General features: G+C 40.7%; 1 protein-coding gene across 2 annotated transcripts in view; it reads right to left on the reverse strand.

Annotated features, from left to right (window-relative positions):
* The window catches only part of Zfyve26 (zinc finger FYVE-type containing 26), a 61,072-nt gene that overhangs the window by 24,422 nt on the left and 15,266 nt on the right, over window positions 1-21,384 (reverse strand). For both annotated transcript variants that reach the window (XM_047539488.1, XM_047539489.1), the window contains exons 13-27: window positions 18,246-18,314; window positions 17,682-17,833; window positions 15,026-15,227; window positions 13,555-13,818; window positions 11,963-12,082; window positions 11,702-11,866; window positions 10,926-11,144; window positions 9,918-10,020; window positions 8,377-9,122; window positions 6,879-7,075; window positions 5,991-6,095; window positions 4,197-4,319; window positions 3,643-3,819; window positions 2,093-2,339; window positions 1,223-1,321 (exon numbers count right to left, since the gene is read on the reverse strand). In XM_047539488.1, the coding sequence (XP_047395444.1) occupies window positions 1,223-1,321; window positions 2,093-2,339; window positions 3,643-3,819; window positions 4,197-4,319; window positions 5,991-6,095; window positions 6,879-7,075; window positions 8,377-9,122; window positions 9,918-10,020; window positions 10,926-11,144; window positions 11,702-11,866; window positions 11,963-12,082; window positions 13,555-13,818; window positions 15,026-15,227; window positions 17,682-17,833; window positions 18,246-18,314 (2,988 nt within the window). The remainder of the gene's footprint in view (window positions 1-1,222; window positions 1,322-2,092; window positions 2,340-3,642; window positions 3,820-4,196; window positions 4,320-5,990; window positions 6,096-6,878; window positions 7,076-8,376; window positions 9,123-9,917; window positions 10,021-10,925; window positions 11,145-11,701; window positions 11,867-11,962; window positions 12,083-13,554; window positions 13,819-15,025; window positions 15,228-17,681; window positions 17,834-18,245; window positions 18,315-21,384) is intronic.

The raw sequence follows: 21,384 nt of genomic DNA on the forward strand, positions 1-21,384 counted from the left end.
AAGATGGGGGGGGTAATAGGTGAAACAAGAGTGGTCATGATGGGATGATAATTATTGTAGCCATATTTCCCATATTACAGATTTTCCATAACAGAAAACTTCCACAGACAAATACACCAAAGCTGCTCAGGTCGCCTTACACTGGGCATGAAGCTGCTCATATACCTGCAAGGCTAGGTCTTCCCCTTGCTGGGTATTATAAAGCATGGCAAATTCCCCAAGTATGGACAGGGAATGCCACAGTCATTGACTTATGATATCTAAGGAGATTTCTTGTCACCTAGAGAGCAATTTCAGCTGTCACAGAAAAAGAAAAACACTGACTTTTAGCAGCACCCAGAAGAGACTCTAAGCATTCTTTTCTCTGACCATGTGGCAAAACAACTGCTGAGCTGCTTCTGCATGTAGGCCACTGTGCACATGCTGGAGACTGGGGAAGGGGGTGGTGGAAAGGGTGACTAAAACATGGCTGAAGACTTCAAGGACCTTGTTCCCTGTGCGGGTAACAGAATTTAAGTGGGGATTAAATACAGTTGATCCTCATTATTAGCTGATTCTGTATTTGTGAATTTGCCTATTTGCTAATATCTATATGTAATCTCAAAATCAATCCCTGCAGTGCTGTCAGTCATTCATGGACATGCCAAGAGTGGTGAAAATTTTGAGTCTCTCAGCACTCAAGTTCTCAGTTAATGCTGGAGAAAATGATGCTCTTCCATCTTGTCTCAGTTCTCATGTGGTGATCAGAGGATGGAAACAGTACAGGGCAGCACAGAGTAAGAAGCTCTGGTTTTGGGGCCAGGTGGATGGAGTCTGAATTCCAGCTCTGGCACTTTTTAGTCGGGTGCCTCAGAGAAGTCACTTCTGAACCTCTTTCTCTTTTGTAAAATAAAGAAAATAGAATCTACTAGAATGGATTATTTTTAGGATTTAGGAATACACACTATGTGAGATGTATGTTGTGTGTGTATATATATATACACACATATTTTTCTTTGGAACAATTCAGGATTCACTAATTCAGTGTTTACAGACTTTATAGACATGTTATAACAATAATGAGAGTCAACTGGGTGTTGAATCTCCTGGGATATACAAAGCTGAAATGAACTATGAAAAAAATAATGTAAATGTAAATGAAGAAAGAGATAAAAAGAATCAGAAGGCCAGGATAAGGCAGACTTGAATTGAAAAACGGTTAACTCTCAGTACCAGTTCTTACCAGCAGCAGCAGCAGCGGAGAATTCTGCTGATGATGATCTAGACAGAGTCTCAGGATCTGAAGTCTGATGGACAATTTCCTGGAGGTGAATCACAGATTCTGTCGAGAGGGAAAATGCTGACAAAATATCGGTCTACCATAAGCATCTCTATTCACCGTACTAGGCATTCAGGTTTAAAGCTCTGTTGGCCTCACTGATTGCTATGCTATAATTGTACCAGGTATAAACAGAAGGACAGTGGTACTTCTAAGCTAAGAACTACATTTTTCTTAAACATCTCAAAAATTGAGCCATGTTTAGGCACAAGACATAATGGAGCAAAATATTTTACAATATTTATTTATTTTACAAAATAAATCTCAAAATGCCCAGCAGGATGTGGAAGACAATTAAATGATGCACTTATTTATGATATCTAAGATTTCTAAGATTATCTAAGAAAAAAGAGCTGGCTGGGGACATTAGTCCATACTTATTTTTCTTCATTCTAAAAGAGGCTGAGTCAGCTCAAATACAAGTGATATCTGATGTGACCCTGGAAATAAAGCATCCTCTACATAAGAAATGATGGCACTTAAGAGCCCATTATTTGAAGGCCAGACAGATGCTATTTCCAGCATATTTGGTTCCCCAAATATTTATATTGTCATGCACACAGTGGTTATTGACTATCCTTTAATTCTGGCTCGCCTCCTGAGCTTCTAAGGCTAAGATATCTCCTATATAATAGACAGCTCTCTCTCCTGGAGTATATTCCTTTTGCTCTTAATCAAACCCAAAATAATGAAAATGGAAAAAATGAAAACGGAGAATATAGCATGGTGTTTCTTCCTCCATGCTGAATTGCCATTTAGGATGTTGGCAGTTACCTGATCGTTTCTCTCTCAGAGGGTATGGGAAGTCCAGGGCTTTCCCTGCATATCTGGAAAGCAGAGAGTCAACTTCATCCATGGTGAAGCCGATCTCCTGCCTGGTCAGTAACTGGTGCAGAGTCTGCACAGCTACAGTGGCCCAATTCACTTTCATGTTCATCAGCAGCTGCTCCAACATGAGCAGGGGACTGGAGGACAAATGGCAATAGCTGGCCCGGTGCTGCTCAGGCAGAGTCAGCAGAATCTGTTTGTGAGGTAGATTCACAGAGTAAAGAAAACAGTACACAAATTTCATAAGAAACTTGAGATTCTTACTGGGAAAGGGAAAGATGCTAGATGCCTAAAGGCCCATAGCATTACTGCAAGGGGCTAGGAGTCCTTCAGGAAGCAAGGTTGAACTCCCACCTAAATCCTCTGGATGGCAACTGAGAAGTAACCCAAGGATCTTCACCTAGACCAAGGGTTGGTAATCCTTGTCTATAAAGGGTAAGGCAGTAAATTGTTTAGTCCTTAGGATTCATGAAACTATTCAACTTTGCCAACACAGCACAAAAGCAACCATAAGCAAATATATATAAATGAGTGATGTGCCTGTGTTCCAATACAACTTGATTTACAAAACCAGGCTGAGGACTGGATTTGGCAGACAGGTGGTGATCTGCTGACCCCTGGCCTAGACCCTCTGCCTGGCCCTTAGAAGGAGCAATATAAGATGGTGTCAGTGGGCTGCCTAAAGCTGGTATTTCCTATGTTCTACAGGTAAATGATGAATCTAAATTCCCTTTAGAGGTCATGATCACTAGGCTTGAAATGGGTTCACTGGTTCTGTTCTGCTCATTGCCAATTTTTAAAGGTCTTCCCCAACTTAGGTACAGTGCATCAAAAAGGAAAAAAGGTTTATTTTCTTAGGGGAAAGTCATTACATTCACAGCTCTCCTGGTACCTGTTCTGTTTGTGAGATAGTATATATAATGGCTACTCAGAAAAATTATAAGAGTGCCAGAGGGTCCCCTCTTTCTTCAAACCCTCCTTCACTGGATTACTTTTCCTAGCTTGCACTTTCTTTGATCAGTGTCCCCAAGGTTATACAGCAAAGCTAAGGACCTATTATGTCATCTATTTAGCAAGACAGATAATCCTCTCCCATCAGTATAGACTAGCTTATCAAGACGTAGTTTTAAATACTTATATCAGAGTCCCTCAGTCCAGTTTTAACTGGTCTGGAATGGAAGGCAACTACTGGTATTTTTAAAAGTCCTAATGATCCTAACAAATGTCAGTACTGAGACACACTGATACAGCAGGTGCCACGGAAAGCCTAATGACAGCTTGAGATAATTAAGTAAAATTCTCTTGAAGGAAGGGCAGTACAAGTCCTAGAGGACTCAACCAGGATATGGTGGGATGCTAGCTTAAGATTTTATATAGCACAGGCCAAGACTGGCAGGTGCTGGTTGAGGAGTCATTGAGAGAGCAGGATCTAAAGTGGGAGAGGGGCCAGCAGTCACCCTCTCAGTCATGTTCTCCTAAGTTCCCTTTATCCTTACCTTGGATCCCATGTACAGAGCCTGGATTTCACAGTGTCGGACATTAGTCAGTTTTCCATAGAAGTGGGTGGTGAGGTAGTTGGCCAAGAAGTGTGAAGTGGCCAAGCTAGGATGCTGGTCAAGGGACTTCTCTGTGACCTCAAGGCACATGGTGGGGTCGGGGATTCTCTGTAGAAGCTGTTGCAGGAGAAGGTAGTAGAGAATGGTGAGGTCTGCAGGCCAGCCTTATTTGGTCTGAGAAAGGAATATTTAGGTTTTTCATTTTGGGTTAATCCTTTCTCCACACTCATTTTTCACCACCTCCATAACTTCGAGAAGGAGCTACGGCTTCGAAAGGATGAGAGTTCAGAAGAATCCTGGACCCACCTGCTCCATCTGGCACCTAAAGCAGGGCTAGGCACCTTTTGCTTAAGATGACTATAACTGGCTCTTGAAGGACATGAAGGGGCACATCTAAGATAGCAAATACTCTGCATGGGATTCAGCATGAAAAAGTCATCTGGGTTAACTAACCTGGGTTAACTAACAAAAAATAAGAAAAATCAGAGGCTTACTTGCAGAGCTTTTTCATGATCTCTTCTTTCTAGAAGGTGGAGAAGATGCTTTTGATGTAGGTTGATTAAATGCTCCCTTGGAATGGGGTATAGGCAGCCCCACTCCTCACACAGTCCATATTCCTGGAAGGAAACACAACTTGTTCAATCCCTTTAAGTTACTGGTCTTGCTAACTTATATAACTTTTGCTTGATTTTTTCAGCAGTCTTCAGTCTTCTAAGCCTCAGGAATGTTTGGTACATGCTAATGGGACCTTCACTATGGGATTTAAGTTAGATCAGAAACTTAGAAGACTACAGTAGTAAGGTAAAGTGAGAAAATGACTGAAGCAGACTGACTGTTACATCATTTTCCTTCCAGTTCTACCATAACACATATAGATGACATATAGCAATACTTGGTGTCAGTCCTGGGTGAGGATGTGGAAAAACTGAGAAGATTCTTCAAAGGAGGTAGCACTTGCTCAGCTCTTACTATAGCCATATGAAGACCCAGTATTGTCAGATTTCTAAAATTTAAAACGAACTTTTTAAATTAAAAAAACTCCATATTTTAAAATTTTGTCAATGATTTAAATATGGAAAAATAAAAATTCTGTGGACCAATACTATATGGGCCAAGCAAACATATTGGGGCTTAGATTCCATCCATGCCCTCCTTTTACTTTTCCACCCTAAATTTGTGAAATCTACAGTAAAATTTCAGGGGGTGGAATTCTAAGGAATTTGTCCAAATATTCCAGCATGGTGGTGTCTGGGATGCCGTCCCCATATGTCTGCCCAGGGTGCCTTCTTTAGGATGTTTCCTTGTTTCTCAGGCTATGTCAGGAGCCCTATCCAAGCTCCTATGATCTTGGGTTACATCTTACTTGACATATTGCATTATAATCATCTCTGGATACATCTTACATTACTCCTCTCCCTAAAATGTGCCAATCTAGGGCAGGGACTAAACTTAATTATCTTTGTTCTCACCGCTATCTAGCACAGAGACCTGTTAGATCCAGTAAATATTTCTTGAACAAAAGAACATCTGAATGAGCATTCACTTTTTTTTTTTTTTTTGATACTAGGGAACCTAGGGCCTTACACATGCTAGGTAAGCCCTATTACTTAGCTTTATCCCTAGGGTCTTGCTATGTTGCCCTAAGTTGCCCAGACTAGGCTTAAACTTGTGATCCTCCTGTGTCAGGCTCCTGAGAAGATGGGGTTACACATGTGTACTATCATGCCCGGTGAACAACTACATTTTGAACTATAGTGTATCAGATTTGTAATAGATAGATAAAATTCTAGTTACTACTCAAATCGCCAATTAACACAGGAAAGACATCACATTTATTACTAAGCATGGAAATATAAATTAAAACAATGAGATACCATCCTATTGGCAAAAAATCAAAGCTGGACAGTATAAAAAGTTGGTGAGTATACAGGGCAATAGGAATTGTGTATAAGAATATAACCAGTACAATCTGGTATCATCCTAGTCAAGGTGAGGATGCTCATGCCTGATGACACAGCAATTCCACTGTTAGGTATACATTCTGTACCTAGTGTACACAGTATAGAAGAGTTCACTATGAATGCAAGGGAGACAAGACAAAAACAATGATTGCATTATTATCTACACTTATCAGTATGTTGGCAAATTTCACAATTCAAAAAAATGAAAAAGAACGTGATATAATTATAAAAGTGACTGCTGATACAGAGAAAGGGGTCTATACAACTGGCTAAGGAGTTGCAACTCTGAATGGAGGATGAAGGGGATACCACCCTGGAAAATGGTACCTGTGCTTCAAGAATCATATTCATGACAGATAATGGGTCCTCAATACAGCGGCTCCTCAGGGTCTGCCAGTCATGCCACATGGGAGGATCCTGCAAGCCTAGAATCTAAGGAAAGACAGGAGATTCATCAAACAACACTGTAGCTTCTCTTCCATGAATGAGTCACTGGTAAGTTCAGGGAAGGGTCATCCCGAGATCTCTGCCCCAAAGGCCAGTGTCAGAACTTGCAGGAAAGAGAAGGAAGAGAGCAAATGGGCCAAAGATTGTTTAGAGAGGAGAATGAACCTCTCTGGGAAGTAAAATCAGGTAGCAAAGGTTAAATGGAAGGCCAAGATCAGTGCCTTTTACTGGTGAAGACAATTCTGAGAGGCTCAAAGCCTGTCCAGCTTTCTGGGGTCACTTTTTCCAAGCTCCATCTCAAAACCCCACCCAAGATAGTCTTGTGGACTTTCCTGCAGCATTTTAGCTTTGCATAAAAATGTCTGAGGAGCCTCTTCAGATGGATGTACCCTTGTCCCACAAGATGCACTCTCATGCATCCTTTCAAAATGGCTCTTAAAATTTAAAAAATCTTTAAGAATACATCAAGTACACACAAAGTTTAAATATATATGTAAAAAAAAAACTTTGTGGACTGAAGAACATCATTTTGACACCAATTTTGTTGCTATTATCCTTGCTTGATGCAAATGTATTTTAAATAACAGGAGTAAATAACAGGAACCACACAGGAGGCCTCCTCTCCATTCACCTAAGAACTGAAGCAAGATGCAAGGCAAAAGTCAGCCAATATTTTATGTTTCTTACAATTCCCCATCATATGAACATAGGCAGAGGTTGTTAACAGGTAAGAAGCCCATTTCCTTCTCTTGATGTCAGGGTCCATACCTTCTGATATACCCGCAGTTCTGCCAACTTCCTCTGAAGCTCAGACTTTAGTCCTTCTTGGATAGTTGTGTCTGAAATGCAGTAAGCCAGGATCTCCAGACACGACTCCAGGGGCCACCTGTCCACAAACCGTAGGGCCAGCTGACTTCTCAGAGATGCATCCTTTACTGGAAACAGGTATTGCCAACCTTCCTTGTCTATAAGATAAAAATGATGCACAGAGACAGCAAGTCCGGCACCAGAAATGCTCAAAAGGCCAGTTTACTTCTTAAGGGAAGGCTTTGTTTGATCTCATAAAATAGGAGCTTGGAAGATCTTCAAGATCCATATGACCTTAACTAGTTTTTACATTTGAACCCTTAGATGACAAGGAGAAATCCTACACCCCTATATATCCCTTTATGCAAACCTGACCATAGTCATGGGACTTTCAGAAGGCAGAGAAGAGGATAAAGGACAAAGGAGAAGAGAAAAAAGGAAGGCAGGAAGGTGGTCGGAAGCAGCTTTCCATGTTTTGGTATACTGCACACAGACATTCTTTCAGACTCATCTTGTCAGTGGAAGTGTAGTTTTCCCTGCAATTTCTACTCTGCATCATATGTAAGATCACTTGAAAGTTACTTTGGGTAAACTAGTTTCACTCCTTGGATATTGACTGTCTTACTACTTAGTAGATGTTTCTCACCCATACCCATTTCATAGCTCTAACCCTAGAGATAGAAAAAACAGACTCCAAGGACTTAACATCATAAAGCCTCTCACTGGCTTTCCCCACCTTCTCAAGGAGGTATTTTCTCCTTCCCAAAGGGCAGCCAAGCCTATCCAAAAACCTTTCCCTATAGCACACCTAACTCTTGTTTTCCCTAGTGGAGTGTTGTAGCTCAGTGGCTTTCCATTCTGGTTACACATAAAAATCTCCTGGGGAGCTTTTAAAGCACATGGTTTGTTTGTATAAATAAAGTTTTATTAGAATACAGTCATGCTCATTTCTTTATGTATAGACTATAACTGCTCTCACACTGCAGTGGTAGAGTTGAATAGTTGCAACAAAGATCATATGGCCTACAAAGTCCTTTACAGAAAAAGTAAAGGACTGATCTGTTTAAAATCATCAGTTGATTAAATACCATCCTGGGCCTCTGAGGATGAGACCTTGGTTATTTTTCAGTCACAGAACTTTACAATGATTCTGATAAGCAGGATTGAAGCTACTGGTTACTGGTTGCGTGCCTCTTCTAGAGTAGGATAAACTTAGACTCTAACCTCAATTTTAAGCACTTACCAACCTGGGCAAATTTTTTTTTTTTTTTTTTTAATTTTTAAAATTTTTTTCCTGGGCAAGTTTTCTAACCTCTCTGAACCTTGGTCTTCTCTCAGTAAAATGAGATTACAGTGGTACTTTTCTAGAATTATTGTGAAGATTAAATGTGATGATACACTTAGTGACTGGTAAATATTATTCCCACTGGAGAAAGAGATAGGCATAATGTCTGCTCACCACATGCCACAGCACAGCTCAGGACTGCATCCCTTATGCCACTCAGATCATCTGCATCTCGCCCATACACTTCAGTGAGCTGTAGGGCCCGTAGCCAATCTCTGGTCACCAGAGCTTCCTCAAAAGCCTTGGTCAGCACATCCAGTGCAGTGGGAGAATGCAGGCCCAGAAGGACAGTGGAGAGACTGGCCTGACCACAGAGACTGGATGCCAGACTTTTTCTCTCCTCAGAAGGCCTGCACAGGGGTTCCCAGGCAGCCAAGAGGGAGGACTTGAGCATAGGGAACTGTTCCAGGAGATGCTCACATTCCTGGGCTATCTGCTCTGCAGTCATAGGCATCTCCTTGCGACCACGCAGCTCCTTCCACAGTGAGCTGGGCTTGCTGACCTTTGATCCTGGGGAAGCTCCCAGGCAGGCCACTGTAGCCAGAAGTTTTGAGCGGGACTGAAGGAAGGATAAGGCGGAGGAGGTGAGGGCTGGGGGTGATGAGTTCTTGGGGGAAGAGTGGGACTTTCTTTCCAATGTGGGATTCTCAGTTGGCTGAGGGGAACTTGGCATAGAAAGGGGGAGGTCATCCAGGTAGTGGGAGGTGTGCTGCTGGGCCAGGACACCCAGCTGGGTCAGAAGGGAGGATGTCTGCTGGCTTTGCAAAGAAGAGCAAAGATTAAGGGGCTCACAGCAGCAGCTGACAATGACCTGTGGTACACTTAGGCTGAGACCCTCTCGGGCCAGAAGGGCTGCCAACCTGGAGGGAGAGAAGCAGAGGGAATGTGAGACCTGAATACATAGGCACCATTACCCAATCTATAATTTCTTTACGTTTACACAGCAAAAGCAATGAAAGTTCTTAACTGTCCCTCTCCCTGTCCCCTGCTTTTTTTTTTGCAGCACTGAGGACTGCACCCAGTCTTGTGCAGGCAAGTACCCTACCACTGAGCCACAGCCCTTGCCTTCTCCTCTTAAACGTACACACAAAAGGTAGCCTGTAAGACACACTGATCTTTACTTTTTCACTTAGTAACACATTTGAGAGATCTGTCCTTATCCCTCTGTAGAGAGGACCCTTATGATTTTTCACAGTTGCAAAATATTCCATTATGACAGGATCCTAACTAGTCTCCTATTAGTGAACAATGGAGTCTTCTGATCTATTGTATATACATTACTTTTCATATGTATAATAAAGTTGCAGGATAAATTTCCTCAAATGGATTGGTGGGTCAAAGGGTATATAAATATATAGATACAAACAAATTGCTTCTCCTCTGGGGTTATACCAATTTATATCTCATCAGCATTCTCTGAGAATGCTAGATTCATCTCATACTTGCAACATACATGTTAGCAGTGACAAGAGACAAAAAGAAACAATGTACATTGATTCTTGACATATTGTAAGAGTATATGCAAATTAATAGCTAAGTCTGGAAGAGAGTTCCACTCCCTGTAGTGACCCCAAGCATAACCCCACGAGCCCTTGCTGTCACTGATGAAACAATCAGGTAGGGTCACGACTGACTTCCAAGGGGGTGGCTCCTACCTGTCTGGGGGAACTTGTTTCTCAAGTAGGAGATGTGACACCAGTTGGGAAGAGCTCTGTTGCAGGAGAACAAAGGGATTTCCTACCTTGACCTCCACATGATCTATAAAGATAAAGACACGTGACTTTTGCACCACTGGACTCCAATAGTTCAGAGTCTTGTTTTTTAGAATCAATACAAAAGTACAATGTCAAAATGAAGACAACACCAAGAGCCCTTCTGTTGATTTGTGCTAAGCAAAGGGGACCTCAACATGACCCTAACCACAAGTTTATCTAAACTAAACCACTACTTTAAAGACGTTTAACTCAGTAAAACAGCAGGTCTAGCCCCTCTTGCTCACTTCAACCTGAATGAAGAGTATGCAGTACAAGTGAATATCCCCTATGTGAAATGCTTGGGATCAGAAGTGTTTTGCATATTGGAATATCTGCATACACATAATGAGATATCATGGAGATAAGACCCAAGTCTAAATACAAAATTCATTTCTGTTTCATTATACTATAAACACATAGCCTTAAGATAACTTAAACAATATTTTTAGTGTACCTGTGTTTTGACTGTGACCTGTCAAATGTGGAATCTCCCACTTATGGCATCAGATTGGTGCTCTTAAAAGTTTTGGATTTCAGAGCAGTTAGGATTTGAGATTAGAGAGACTTACCTATACTTGCTCTGTGGACTCAAGTAAGAATCTGGTACTCACATCAAAAATTTGATTCCTCTACTGGATCCTTAAAGTCACAATGAACCCAAGTTCTGACAGAGATATTTTTGAGTCACTAATTCTATGAGATTTTATGGACTATTCCCATGTGCTATACAACTGTACTTAGAGCAAAGATATAGGAAACAGAGATGAATAAAAAAAAAGAGAATCTTATAAATCTGGTATCCTTGGCTACTGCTGCACTCAGAACCTCTTGGTCAATCATGTTTTCTCTACTTTGCCCTAAATACCTGTAGGTCAATCATGTCCACATTTCCTCTTTCTTGCTACTCACCAGGTTCAGAGCTCAAACTCTGAAGGAGCACTGCAGCCAGTGTGTGGCAGTAACTGAAGAAGGTGCCCACGTAGTCAGTCTGTCTGCTGTTTGCCAGGGTCTGTTTGCTCAGGTTCTTTTGGAGGAGCTGAGCCTGGATGTGCACAGGGTGGGCCTCTGCCTCAGGAGCTTTCTGGGCTGCCTGCTCCACCAGGGAAGAGAGTGGAGTACTCCTGGGCTCTGAGAGGAGTTACGGCAGGGGAAGGGACACAAGCTTTAGTCTGTGCATCCAACTTCTGAACAATACATAAACCGAGTCTCCTGTACACTGACTGGGTCATTCAATAGCCCCAGTCTAAGTACTCTTAGATGGTGGAAATAACATCCTCATTTGTTTATCTGCACAAGTGATGCTCAGTCAGGAAGAACTCTGAGTCTGGAGAAATCAGGGAACATAACTGTGTTGTTGCCCTGCTGTCTCTGGAGTGAAATACCTTTCTGAAAAGCACAACAAGCTTTTGGGAAGGGTTGATCAATATATACTGAGTACCTGCTGGGTATACTTCTCATAAGGATAAGAAAAATGTTTCATCTAATAGAGTGTTAATCATTCTTTCCAGTGAGAAGTGGGGAAATGGGTGAAGTTCAGTTCTGAGATGTGTCCGGCCAACTAAAGGTTTGGTAGAGCCCAGTTCTGGAGTCCTGGGCCTCAGCTGCAACACACTCCTTTGCTCTCAGCTGTGGCTTCTCCCCAGTTCAGACCATATCTGCTCATCTGTTTCTGAGTGGACCCATACCTGGCAGTGCTAGTGCCTCTCTCAGGGACTGAAGAACCTGATCCAGCTGCTGGGAGAGGGTGGTGTGGCTGGCAACGCAGTCCTCGGTGAGGCTGGGCCAGCACATCTGAAGCAGCTCATTGATGCTGCACCGGGGAGGGCTTCCTCCCTTTTCTTCCGCAGTCTCTATGGAAAGCAAATGAAAAAGTGAAATCGGCTGCTGACCTAGTGTTCCAAGTCCAGGAGAAAATAAAAATTGGGGGTGGGAGAGAAGCAACTCACCTGATTTAGTTTGTCCAGCTAATGTAAGTGGATAATTGAGAATCTTAGTAATTTGCTGAAGAACAATTGGAAAACCTTGAATACCTTCAGCATTGAGGAGTACCTGGTCTAGCCGTCGACCTGGAAATAGATGAAAAGGGAATGCAGAAAATTAGATACTCCCAGAGATTGATACTCAGTATTGTATTTACCTGTGTAATTTTATCTTCTCTAATATTAGGGATAAAATAATTGTTGGAGCATTTTGAGTGATGATCAGAAAATCTGATTTATTCCATGCCTGAGGTTGTAGGGCCACCTGTGGTGAGATGTCTAGCAGTCAACAGCAGCAGATTCAGAATCTCTGGCACTCTTGTGGAATTTGCTGTCCCAAGCCAAATGGGCACTTCTTATAGATTTGCCTTGATATTACCCTCAGTTATGGACTTGAGCTGGCATCCTATCTGTCTTTGATTGCCTAATTCTGTCTTCATATACCTGATTCCTCTTATTCCATCTACACATTCTGGGACATTAGTAACCTTAAGGCATGATTCTCCCTGCAACTGTGAGACACTGAATTTCCTCTTATACATGGGTTTATAGATTCATGATGGTCCCAGGTTTTAGGGTAAGTAGATTCACCCAGGAGGGGCCTGAAGTCTAAAGGCAAAAATTCTATTTGTACTTCTTTTTCTGTGGTGCTGGGGCCTGAACCCAGGGCCTCATGCATAACAAACACATGCTCTAACTGAGCAACACCCCCCAGTGCCATCTTGTGCCATTTTTGAAGGCATATTTCTTCCCTGAATTTTTCTTTATTAGAGCTTTATAGTTATGCATGGTAGCTGGATTCATCCTGACAAACTCATACATGCATGGAAACTGATTGCAGTTCATGATCCCACCTTTTCCCTCCTGTCCTCCTCTCCTCTCCTGTCCTCTCCTCTCCTGTTCTCCTTCCACTACTCTATTGACTTCCTTTTGCTTATCTATTAATTTATATTTGATTGGTTCTTTATGTTATCTTATCCTTCCCTCCCCCTTTCCTTTATTTTACTCTAGCTTTTGCATACGAGAGAAAATATTTGACCTTTCAGTTTCTGAGTTTGGTTTATGTCACTTCAATTCCATTCATTTATCAGCAAATGCCATAACTGCATTCTTTTATATGGCCAAGTAGAACTCTACACTACACACACACACACACATACACACACCCCACAATTTCTTCATCCATTCATCCATTAATAGGCATTTGGGTTGATTTCATAATTTAGCTATTGTGAACTGTGCTGCTATAAACATTAATGTGACCATATCACTATAGTATGCCAATTTTAGATCTTTTGTCTTTCCTGAATTTAATGCTAAGCCAAGAAAGCAAATCCCCAAATGACTGTAGATTGCTCTATCTATTAAGGGGAGACTCTCAACAGACTATATTTATGCCATCAGATTAGACATGAGGACATATAACTAGGAATACATTCAACTAGTAATCTTTGTCCTCTAACCCCTAATAATTACTTTCATCTTGCAGAAGTTATCAAGTCTCTCAGGAGCTTATCTCCTCAACTGAGAATGAAGAGTAAGGCTAGCAGCCCACTCACCCCTGTTTTCAAGGCTACTGTGTAGACGCCGTTCAGCTGTTTCCAAGAGCTGCTTGCAGGTCTTCCAGAGCTGGCACTGAGAGCAAGCTAGGTCAAATGCAGCCATGGCAGGGGGACTGAGGTCTTCCAGAATCTCTCTCAGGGGAGCAGTGGGCTCCAATAGAGTAGTGCTTATCCAAAAGTCCTCCTGGAGCGTAGGGATAGGGTCTGCAGAGGTGCTCAGCAGCTTGTCAGTCACATCAGATATAGAGTAAAATACCATCCCTGGAAACCCAGCATTGGAGTAAGAGCAAGGGGTTAAAAGGATTCTAATGACTACTTTCATTATAAAAAGGAGTTATTTTAAAAAAACGTTGAGGCTGTTCTGCACGGGATTTATGACTATCAGAACCATCATGATGTACATACAGTTCACTCTTATAGCATCAAAACAAGTCATGAATGGGAAGACCAAAAGAAACTTAGAATGGCTAAAATGAGGGAGAGCCCCTTCCAAACAGGGTTTAAAAGCAGGCTGAGAAAGAAAGAAGTGGGTCTGTGTGTGCTAACTGGAAGAGATATCTAATATTCATTGTCAAAAAAGCCAGGTGGGAAGCAGCATTCATTGTAAGAGCATATTTACATACAAATATAAAAAGGATGTGCCTAAATATTTTTCAAATGGGCATATAAAATTTCTGGGAGGACATAAGGAGCAACAGGAGCAACATGTGATGGTAATTTGATGTATAGGCCAGTAAGACCAATAAGAAATGTGAAAATGTGGGACCAGATTTTACTTTTAAGACAGAATGGAAGATGAGCTTTTTGGCAGTGCAGACATAGCTGGGAAATTGAGACATGTGGATCTATGGGCTATAAATATTAACAGTAAACCTCTTCATTTTGGAGACAGTAAAATTATGTGCTTTACCCCTCAATAATTACATGTGAAAGAAAAAAACTTTCTTTTTTGGGTACCGTGGATTGAACTCAGGGGGGTGCTTAACCACTGAGTCACATTCCCAGCCCTTTTTTATTTTTTATTTTGAGACATGGTCTCACTAAGATGCTCAGGGTCTTGCCAGGTTGCTGAGGCTGGCTTTGAACTTGTGATCCTCCTGCCTCAGCCTCCTGAGCTACTGGTATTACAGGTGTGCACCACTGTGCAGGCACAAAATAAACTTAACTATTTCCCAAAGCCTGAGATAGTGGCTGCAGAACACATGGTGGGAATCACATTCATGTTTTTGTTTAAGTCACAGAGGACAAGCTTATTGGATTGGCAGATATGTGAACACCTGGCTGAAAAGGTTGGGTACGGCTAGAAAACTACTCTGAATGTGCTGGGATTGCTATTTTTCAAGACAGTATGAGGCCGGATTCCTGCCCGCTCTCGTGAAGAGCCTATGATTTGAGTGATTTCTCCCTTCACATCCACTGCTCTTCCCTAGCTACCTCACCAATTACTGTGGCAGCAGAGAAGCCTGACCTGCTGCTGCAGCGTTGCCAATGGCCTGTAGAGTTGAGCAGCCACTGCCCGTCCTCCGAATGGTGTTGCTACCCCCATCTGAGTTCTGGTGTTCAATCTTGTGCTCTACTCGGGCCAGCTCCTGGATCACTTCCTGGTAGCGCTCCATGAACATGAGTTCCCCTGCACTGGGTGAGGACTTCAGGTTGAACGTGAACACCACCTGTCACAGGAGAGGGAGGAGCATGACTGTGGTGGGCCCAGAGAGTCAGGGAATGTCTAGAGACAGTAGTTCTTGACAATCATTGGACTATGGCCCTTAGATGTCTTCTTTGGAGGGTCAGAAGAACACTGAATGTTAAAAGAATAGATCAAATACAAAAATAACTCATAAAAGTCAGACAGAAAACCAAAAGCCCAGTATAAAATAAGCAAAAGATGTAGACAGTTTCAGAGGATATACTGACTAGTACAGAAATGCGAGAATGTTCTCCCTTACTAGCAATCCACAAATAACAATACTATTTTGTATCTGTCACAATAACAAAGGGTAAAAATAAATCCTCAGTGTGGGGGGTGGTATAGAGTTAAACTGTCGCAACTGTTCCTGAATAGTAGTTTGGCAATCCATAAAGCTATACAAACATAAATCTATACAAATGGGGATGGGGGTATAGTTCAGTGGTAGAGTGCTTGCCTTGCATGTGTGAGGCACCACATAAAAATACTGTGTCCATTTACAACTAAAAAAAAATTTAAGAAAATCTATATAAATGTCTATAAAGACATTTTTAGTCTTTTGACCCAGTAATTTCTATGAGAAACTTTGTTAAGGAAATAATCCAAAGGCTTAACACCTAAAGGCAATTATCTTGGCATATTACAACCATTACAAGGTTGAAAATAACCTGAATGTTGGGCAAAAGGAAAATGGCTAAATGCTACTTGAGCAGACTGCAAGGTCATTAAAATTGATATTATAAGGTCCATGCTTGTATTATAATGTAAAAAAAAAAAAGACATAACTCAAAATTCTAGACTCAAAATAATTTTAGCTACATGAAAGGACATATGTATATTGAAAAAATATTTACCAAAAAATACTGTCTTTAACATTGGTTGTTCCATTCAATAGGGTTAAAAGTAATTTTATTTTCTGAGTAATACTTTTGGGAATTTTCTTATAATATGAACAACTTGTTCTATAACCAGGTTAAAAAAAATAAAGTTTATATTAAATTAAAAAAAAAAAAAAAAAAAAAAAGAGAGAGAGAGCGAAAACAAGGCTAAAGGAAAGGAAGAGTATGGAGGTCATTTAGGGGTAAAGGTACCATGAGACTCCCAGGTGACCACCTTTGGGTTTGGGTTTAAAAGAGGATGGGAACAACAACAGAAATCAAAGAAAACAAATTTTAGGGCTGGGAGCATAGCTCAGTGGTAGAGTACTTGTTTAGTGTGTGTGAGGTCCTGGGTTTGATCCCCAGTACCAAAAAAGCAAAACAGAAAAAGGCTGGTGGGGTGGGGTGGGGTGGGGGGGTTCTGCCTTCTCCAGAGGAATATAATACTCATTATTACTAAAGTATGAGATCTAAAATGATCTGAGGAAAGATTATCCTATCTTCTAGATTTATTCCTTAACTGAACTCACAGTACAGAAAAATTCTGACCTCCATGTTTAGGGACCAGCATAAATATTAAAAATAGACCAAAAGAGTTTTGAACATTAGAAGAGTAGTGTTTTATGATATGCTGAGGATTTTTGTATTTCTCACAATTTAGGTGTAATCCTCTTAGCATTCCTACAAGGTGGGAAAAGCAGGTATTATATTTAACTTCGATTTTCAAATGAGGATTCTGAAGCTTAGAGAAGTTGAGTCTTTCTGTTTGCTACTCCAGTGCTGCTTCCCCTATACACCATGGGCATGCTAGTTTACCAGCCCCCTATACTTCTGGGATATTGAACTGGCATTCTATTTATTATTTTTTAATTTTTTGATACTGGGGATTGAACTCAGGGGTGCTTTACAACTGATTTATGTTCCAGTCCTTTTTACTTTTTATTTTGAGACAGGGTCTCTCTAAGTTAGCCAGGCTACCCTTAAACTTGTGTTCCTCCTGTCTCAGTCTCCTGAATTGCTGGGATTACAGGCATATGGCAATGGATTCAGTAATTCTATTGATTATTAAAAACTGCATCATGATTTTTAACTATATGAAAACATGGATGTGTTCAGAGAGTGAATAAAAGGAAAGAAACAAAAATATTTCAATGTTTTGAAGGGGTGGTATTGTGGCTGAATTTTTTAAAAATCTTATGCTAAGAACACAATTCAGGGCTGGGGCTATAGCTCAGTAGCACAGCACTTGCTCAGCATGTATGAGGCACTGGGTTCAATCCCTACCACCACATAAAAATAAACAAATAAAATAAAGATATTCTGTCCATCTACAACTACAAAAACAAAACCACAATGCAACATCTCTAAATCCACAATGGTGAGGACTGGGTCTGGACATGAGGATACTCCTTTCTATTTCTGCTTGATGTGGCTCCCCAAGTGCTCCTGAGAGTTTCTGGTGTCACATGTATCCAGCTTTACCTGAAGCCCAGTGGGCTACTGCGAGGGGCTGACTAGGTATTCTTTATGATTTCAAGGTACAGCTAAAGCTCTGTTACCTGATGGGCTTCTACAAAGTTCCCCCGCAGAATGCAGGATGCCAACAGTGACTCAGGTGGGGAGAACATCATGGGAATGAGCGAACTTTGAGGTTGGGGCTGCAACCGGCCATCCAACTCATTCCTTCCAGACACAGCGCTCAGACTGCCCTCTGTTGGGACACAAGAACATGGGGAGTCAGGGAAAGAAAAGAAATCGTGGAAAACCATATTGCTGCATCCTGTCACCAAAGTCTTATCTCTCAAAGTCCTTCTCTAAAAAGGTCTACAATTGGGTCTTTGATTATTCCTTGAATAAAGCAAATCTATGCTATATAGAATATATGACAAGTACCAACTATCTTCCTTGGCATTCATCTGTTTCTCTCTGTTGACAGGTAACTCCATTGAATGTGAAACAGCCCTTTCCCCTTTTCCAGCTGACATTTCTTTGGTCATATGCAGAACAACCTTCTCGAACACAAGCATCAATTGCTCAGTTCTGGTTTTTACACCCTGGTATATGGCAACCCTGTATCATAGCAAAGCTGCTTGAAGTTGGCAGCTGGTTGGGATCCACCGTACCTGAAGTACTTGTGCTCAGCTCACTACTTGTACTTTCCAGGGATGGATTGGAGCCTCTGTCCCAGCCATCTTGAGGTATCAGGAAAAAGAGAGAAAATTAGGTATCAACTTACAATGTAGAAAGTGTGTAGCTCACATGAAAGCCAAGATCTGGGTAGAATGAGAGGATAATGGCTAACTCCTACACCTGCTGCTCCTACAATGGCAAAGTATAAGTTTAATATGGCCCCAGGTCTCATCTGGTAGTAGCCTATACCAGTGGTTTCAAACTTGTGGGTCTTTGAAGCCCTAGGAGTTTTCAAGTTATTTCTAGGGGTCAGTGACTACAATCTATAGTCTGAAAAAAAAAAAAAAAAAAAAAAAAAGCATAACTATTATGACCAGGAAGCATCAGAATGCAAAGAAGGGTCATAACATTTTCTGACATAGAAAAGGGTGTTCTTATATTTGAAAAGGTAGAGAACACACAGTGTGAGATATGGCCCACCAAAGACCACCCTGTTCAAAGCCCTAGAAGAAAAACTTCTCAACAGTAGTTTTACTGAAGTGTTAGGGCTTGGCAATGTGGCTATCTGTCCTTTGGCAAGGTCATGGGGAATCGTATCATCCATGTGAGGAGTCTCCTTAGCTCAATATATGGGCTCCCCTTTAGGATGAGAAGCAGAAAGCTGCAGGAAAGAAGTGATGGGCTGCATATTCTTGGGTTGGGTGAGTCAAGTGGATGCAAACTCTGTCTTCTAACCCACACCAATTAACTGAGTGGTTTGAGGGCCTGAGAAATTCAATCTTGATTGTTCCAGGTTTCTCTTATGGTGTCCTCCAACCTATCCAGTATGTTCACCTTTCTTATTGCCACTTAGCTAGACCCTGTTCATTCCCTGGAGCTTGGTTCAAGTCAACTCTCTTGAAATCTGTTTTCTTGACTTTCATAAGAACATGTTTATGCTCCCTTCTAACAGATTTCTTTGGTATTCAGGCAGTGCATCAGTTCAAATTAGTTTTTCATGTATACTGGCTATGCTGGTACATTACATGTTCTTTGAAGGCAATGGCTTGATCTACGTCTTTATTCATTTTTGACAAGATACCTAGTATTATTGTGAGGCACTGGGAAACTTATTCATTTCTTTTTTAATTGTTGAAAAGATCAGTACAAAAACCACCATGAAAATTTGATTATCTAAAAATTTAATATTGCACACCTGAATAATTCTACTGTATTAAATTCCTTTATGAAAAACACATTCAAAAGACAAAATAGAGAAAAAAATTATGTCACGCAATGACAAATTATTTTCATTAATATACAAATAACTTTTCTATAAGTCAACAAAACAGGTAAGCCCAATAGAAAAATGAACCTTAAGTATGATTAGGTAGTTCACAAAAAAGTATAAATGGTTGGAAGTGAAGATGGAGGGGTGAGGTGCGCCTTGGCTCTCTGGTCGTCTGGTCTTTGGGCCTGGAGCAGGGCGGTCCCTGGGAGGCCAATTGTGTCTGCTGACCACACAAGGATCCTTATCACACAGGAAGAACATTTTACTTTTATATTCATCTCAAAACAAAATTCTATCTAAACTCAGGACGTGGCAGATTCAACACAAAAACTCTTATGATACAGTTTATTCTGCTGACTTATCCAGGAAGAAAAAAGCAACTGACAAGGATCTTCTGCAATTCACTTAATTATCAAGAAATTATTTTGCAAACTGAAGGTTGATGCTTAATTTCAAACAGGTGCTTAGGTCCTGGTATTTGTGAATTATTTGCCTTTTGCTCCAAACAAGAAGACTAAATAAAAGGCAAGTATGGATGAAAAAAATATATATATGTACACGTATACATAAATGGCTAATGAACGTATGAAAAAACAATCTCTTTCAAACTAAAAAAAAATATTGAACAATGGAACAGTTATTGTATTAATTATATGGCAAAATATTAAAAAACCTGATACTACTCATTTGATGAATGCATGTATAAATAGGCAATCACATCCAGTTCGTAGAAATATGAATCAGTTTACCTTTTTTCAGGTAATTTGGTAATGTTTATATTTTATATCCAAATACTCTGTACTTATCTAGTACAGGATAAGTTCTGCTAGGAACTGCTAGAAGAACTTATCCTGTACTAGATAAGTACATATACTACGTAAGTATACGTTAGTATATACTACCTAAGTATTCATAAAGAATGTATAAGGTTGGTTACTGTAGCATTGTTTTTACTAGTAAAAACTCAGAAGCAACTTAAATGCCCACTAATAGAGCTTGAAGGACAATGTAATACTAAGCAGTCTTAAAAATATTAAGTGAAAGAAGTTCTTAGTCAAGTATGGTGGGTACACCTGTAATCCCAACAACTTGGGAGGCTAAGGCAGGAGAATCGCAAGTTCTAGGCTGCTTGGGCAACTTAGTGAGACTCTGTCTCAAAATAAAAATTAAAAAGGGCTGGGGAAGTTGCTCAGTGGTAGAGCCCACCTGGGTTTAATCCTTAGTACCACACATACACAAAAATATTCTCAATGTATAATATGATACATTCATGTATATAAAAGGATATGTGAAAAAAATAAATTGTGATTCTTAATACACACACACATACACACACACACTGTATATTACGCATCTGTATATGTGAAAAGATATGTACACTTGTACTACATGGAACATTTCTGGAAAGATATGTAAGAAACTATTAACAAGGGGCTGGGTTGTGGCTCAGTGGTAGAGTGCTTGACTGGCATGTGAGAGGCCCTGGGTTCGATTCTTAGCACCATGTATAAATAAATAAATAAAATAAAGGTAAAAAAATAATATGCAAAATATTAAAAAAAATAAGAAAAGAAAAGAAAAGAAACTATTAACAAGAGTTAGCTGGCTTCAGTGGCACACACCTGTAATCCCAGTGATTCTGGAGTCTAATGCAAGAGGATTACAAGTTCGAGGCAAGCCTCAGCTTCTCAGTGAGGCCCTAAAAGCAACTTGGTGAGACCATGTCTCAAAATAAAAAATAAAAAAGGGCTGGGGATGTAGCTCAGTGGTTATGCACCCCTAGGTTCAATCCATATTACCAAAAACAAAAACAAAAAACAATCTAACTTAGGGGAGTGAGACCAGGATAAGCTTATAACGCT

The sequence above is a fragment of the Sciurus carolinensis genome, chromosome 2 (assembly GCF_902686445.1).
Source record: "Sciurus carolinensis chromosome 2, mSciCar1.2, whole genome shotgun sequence".
Taxonomy (NCBI): domain Eukaryota; kingdom Metazoa; phylum Chordata; class Mammalia; order Rodentia; family Sciuridae; genus Sciurus; species Sciurus carolinensis.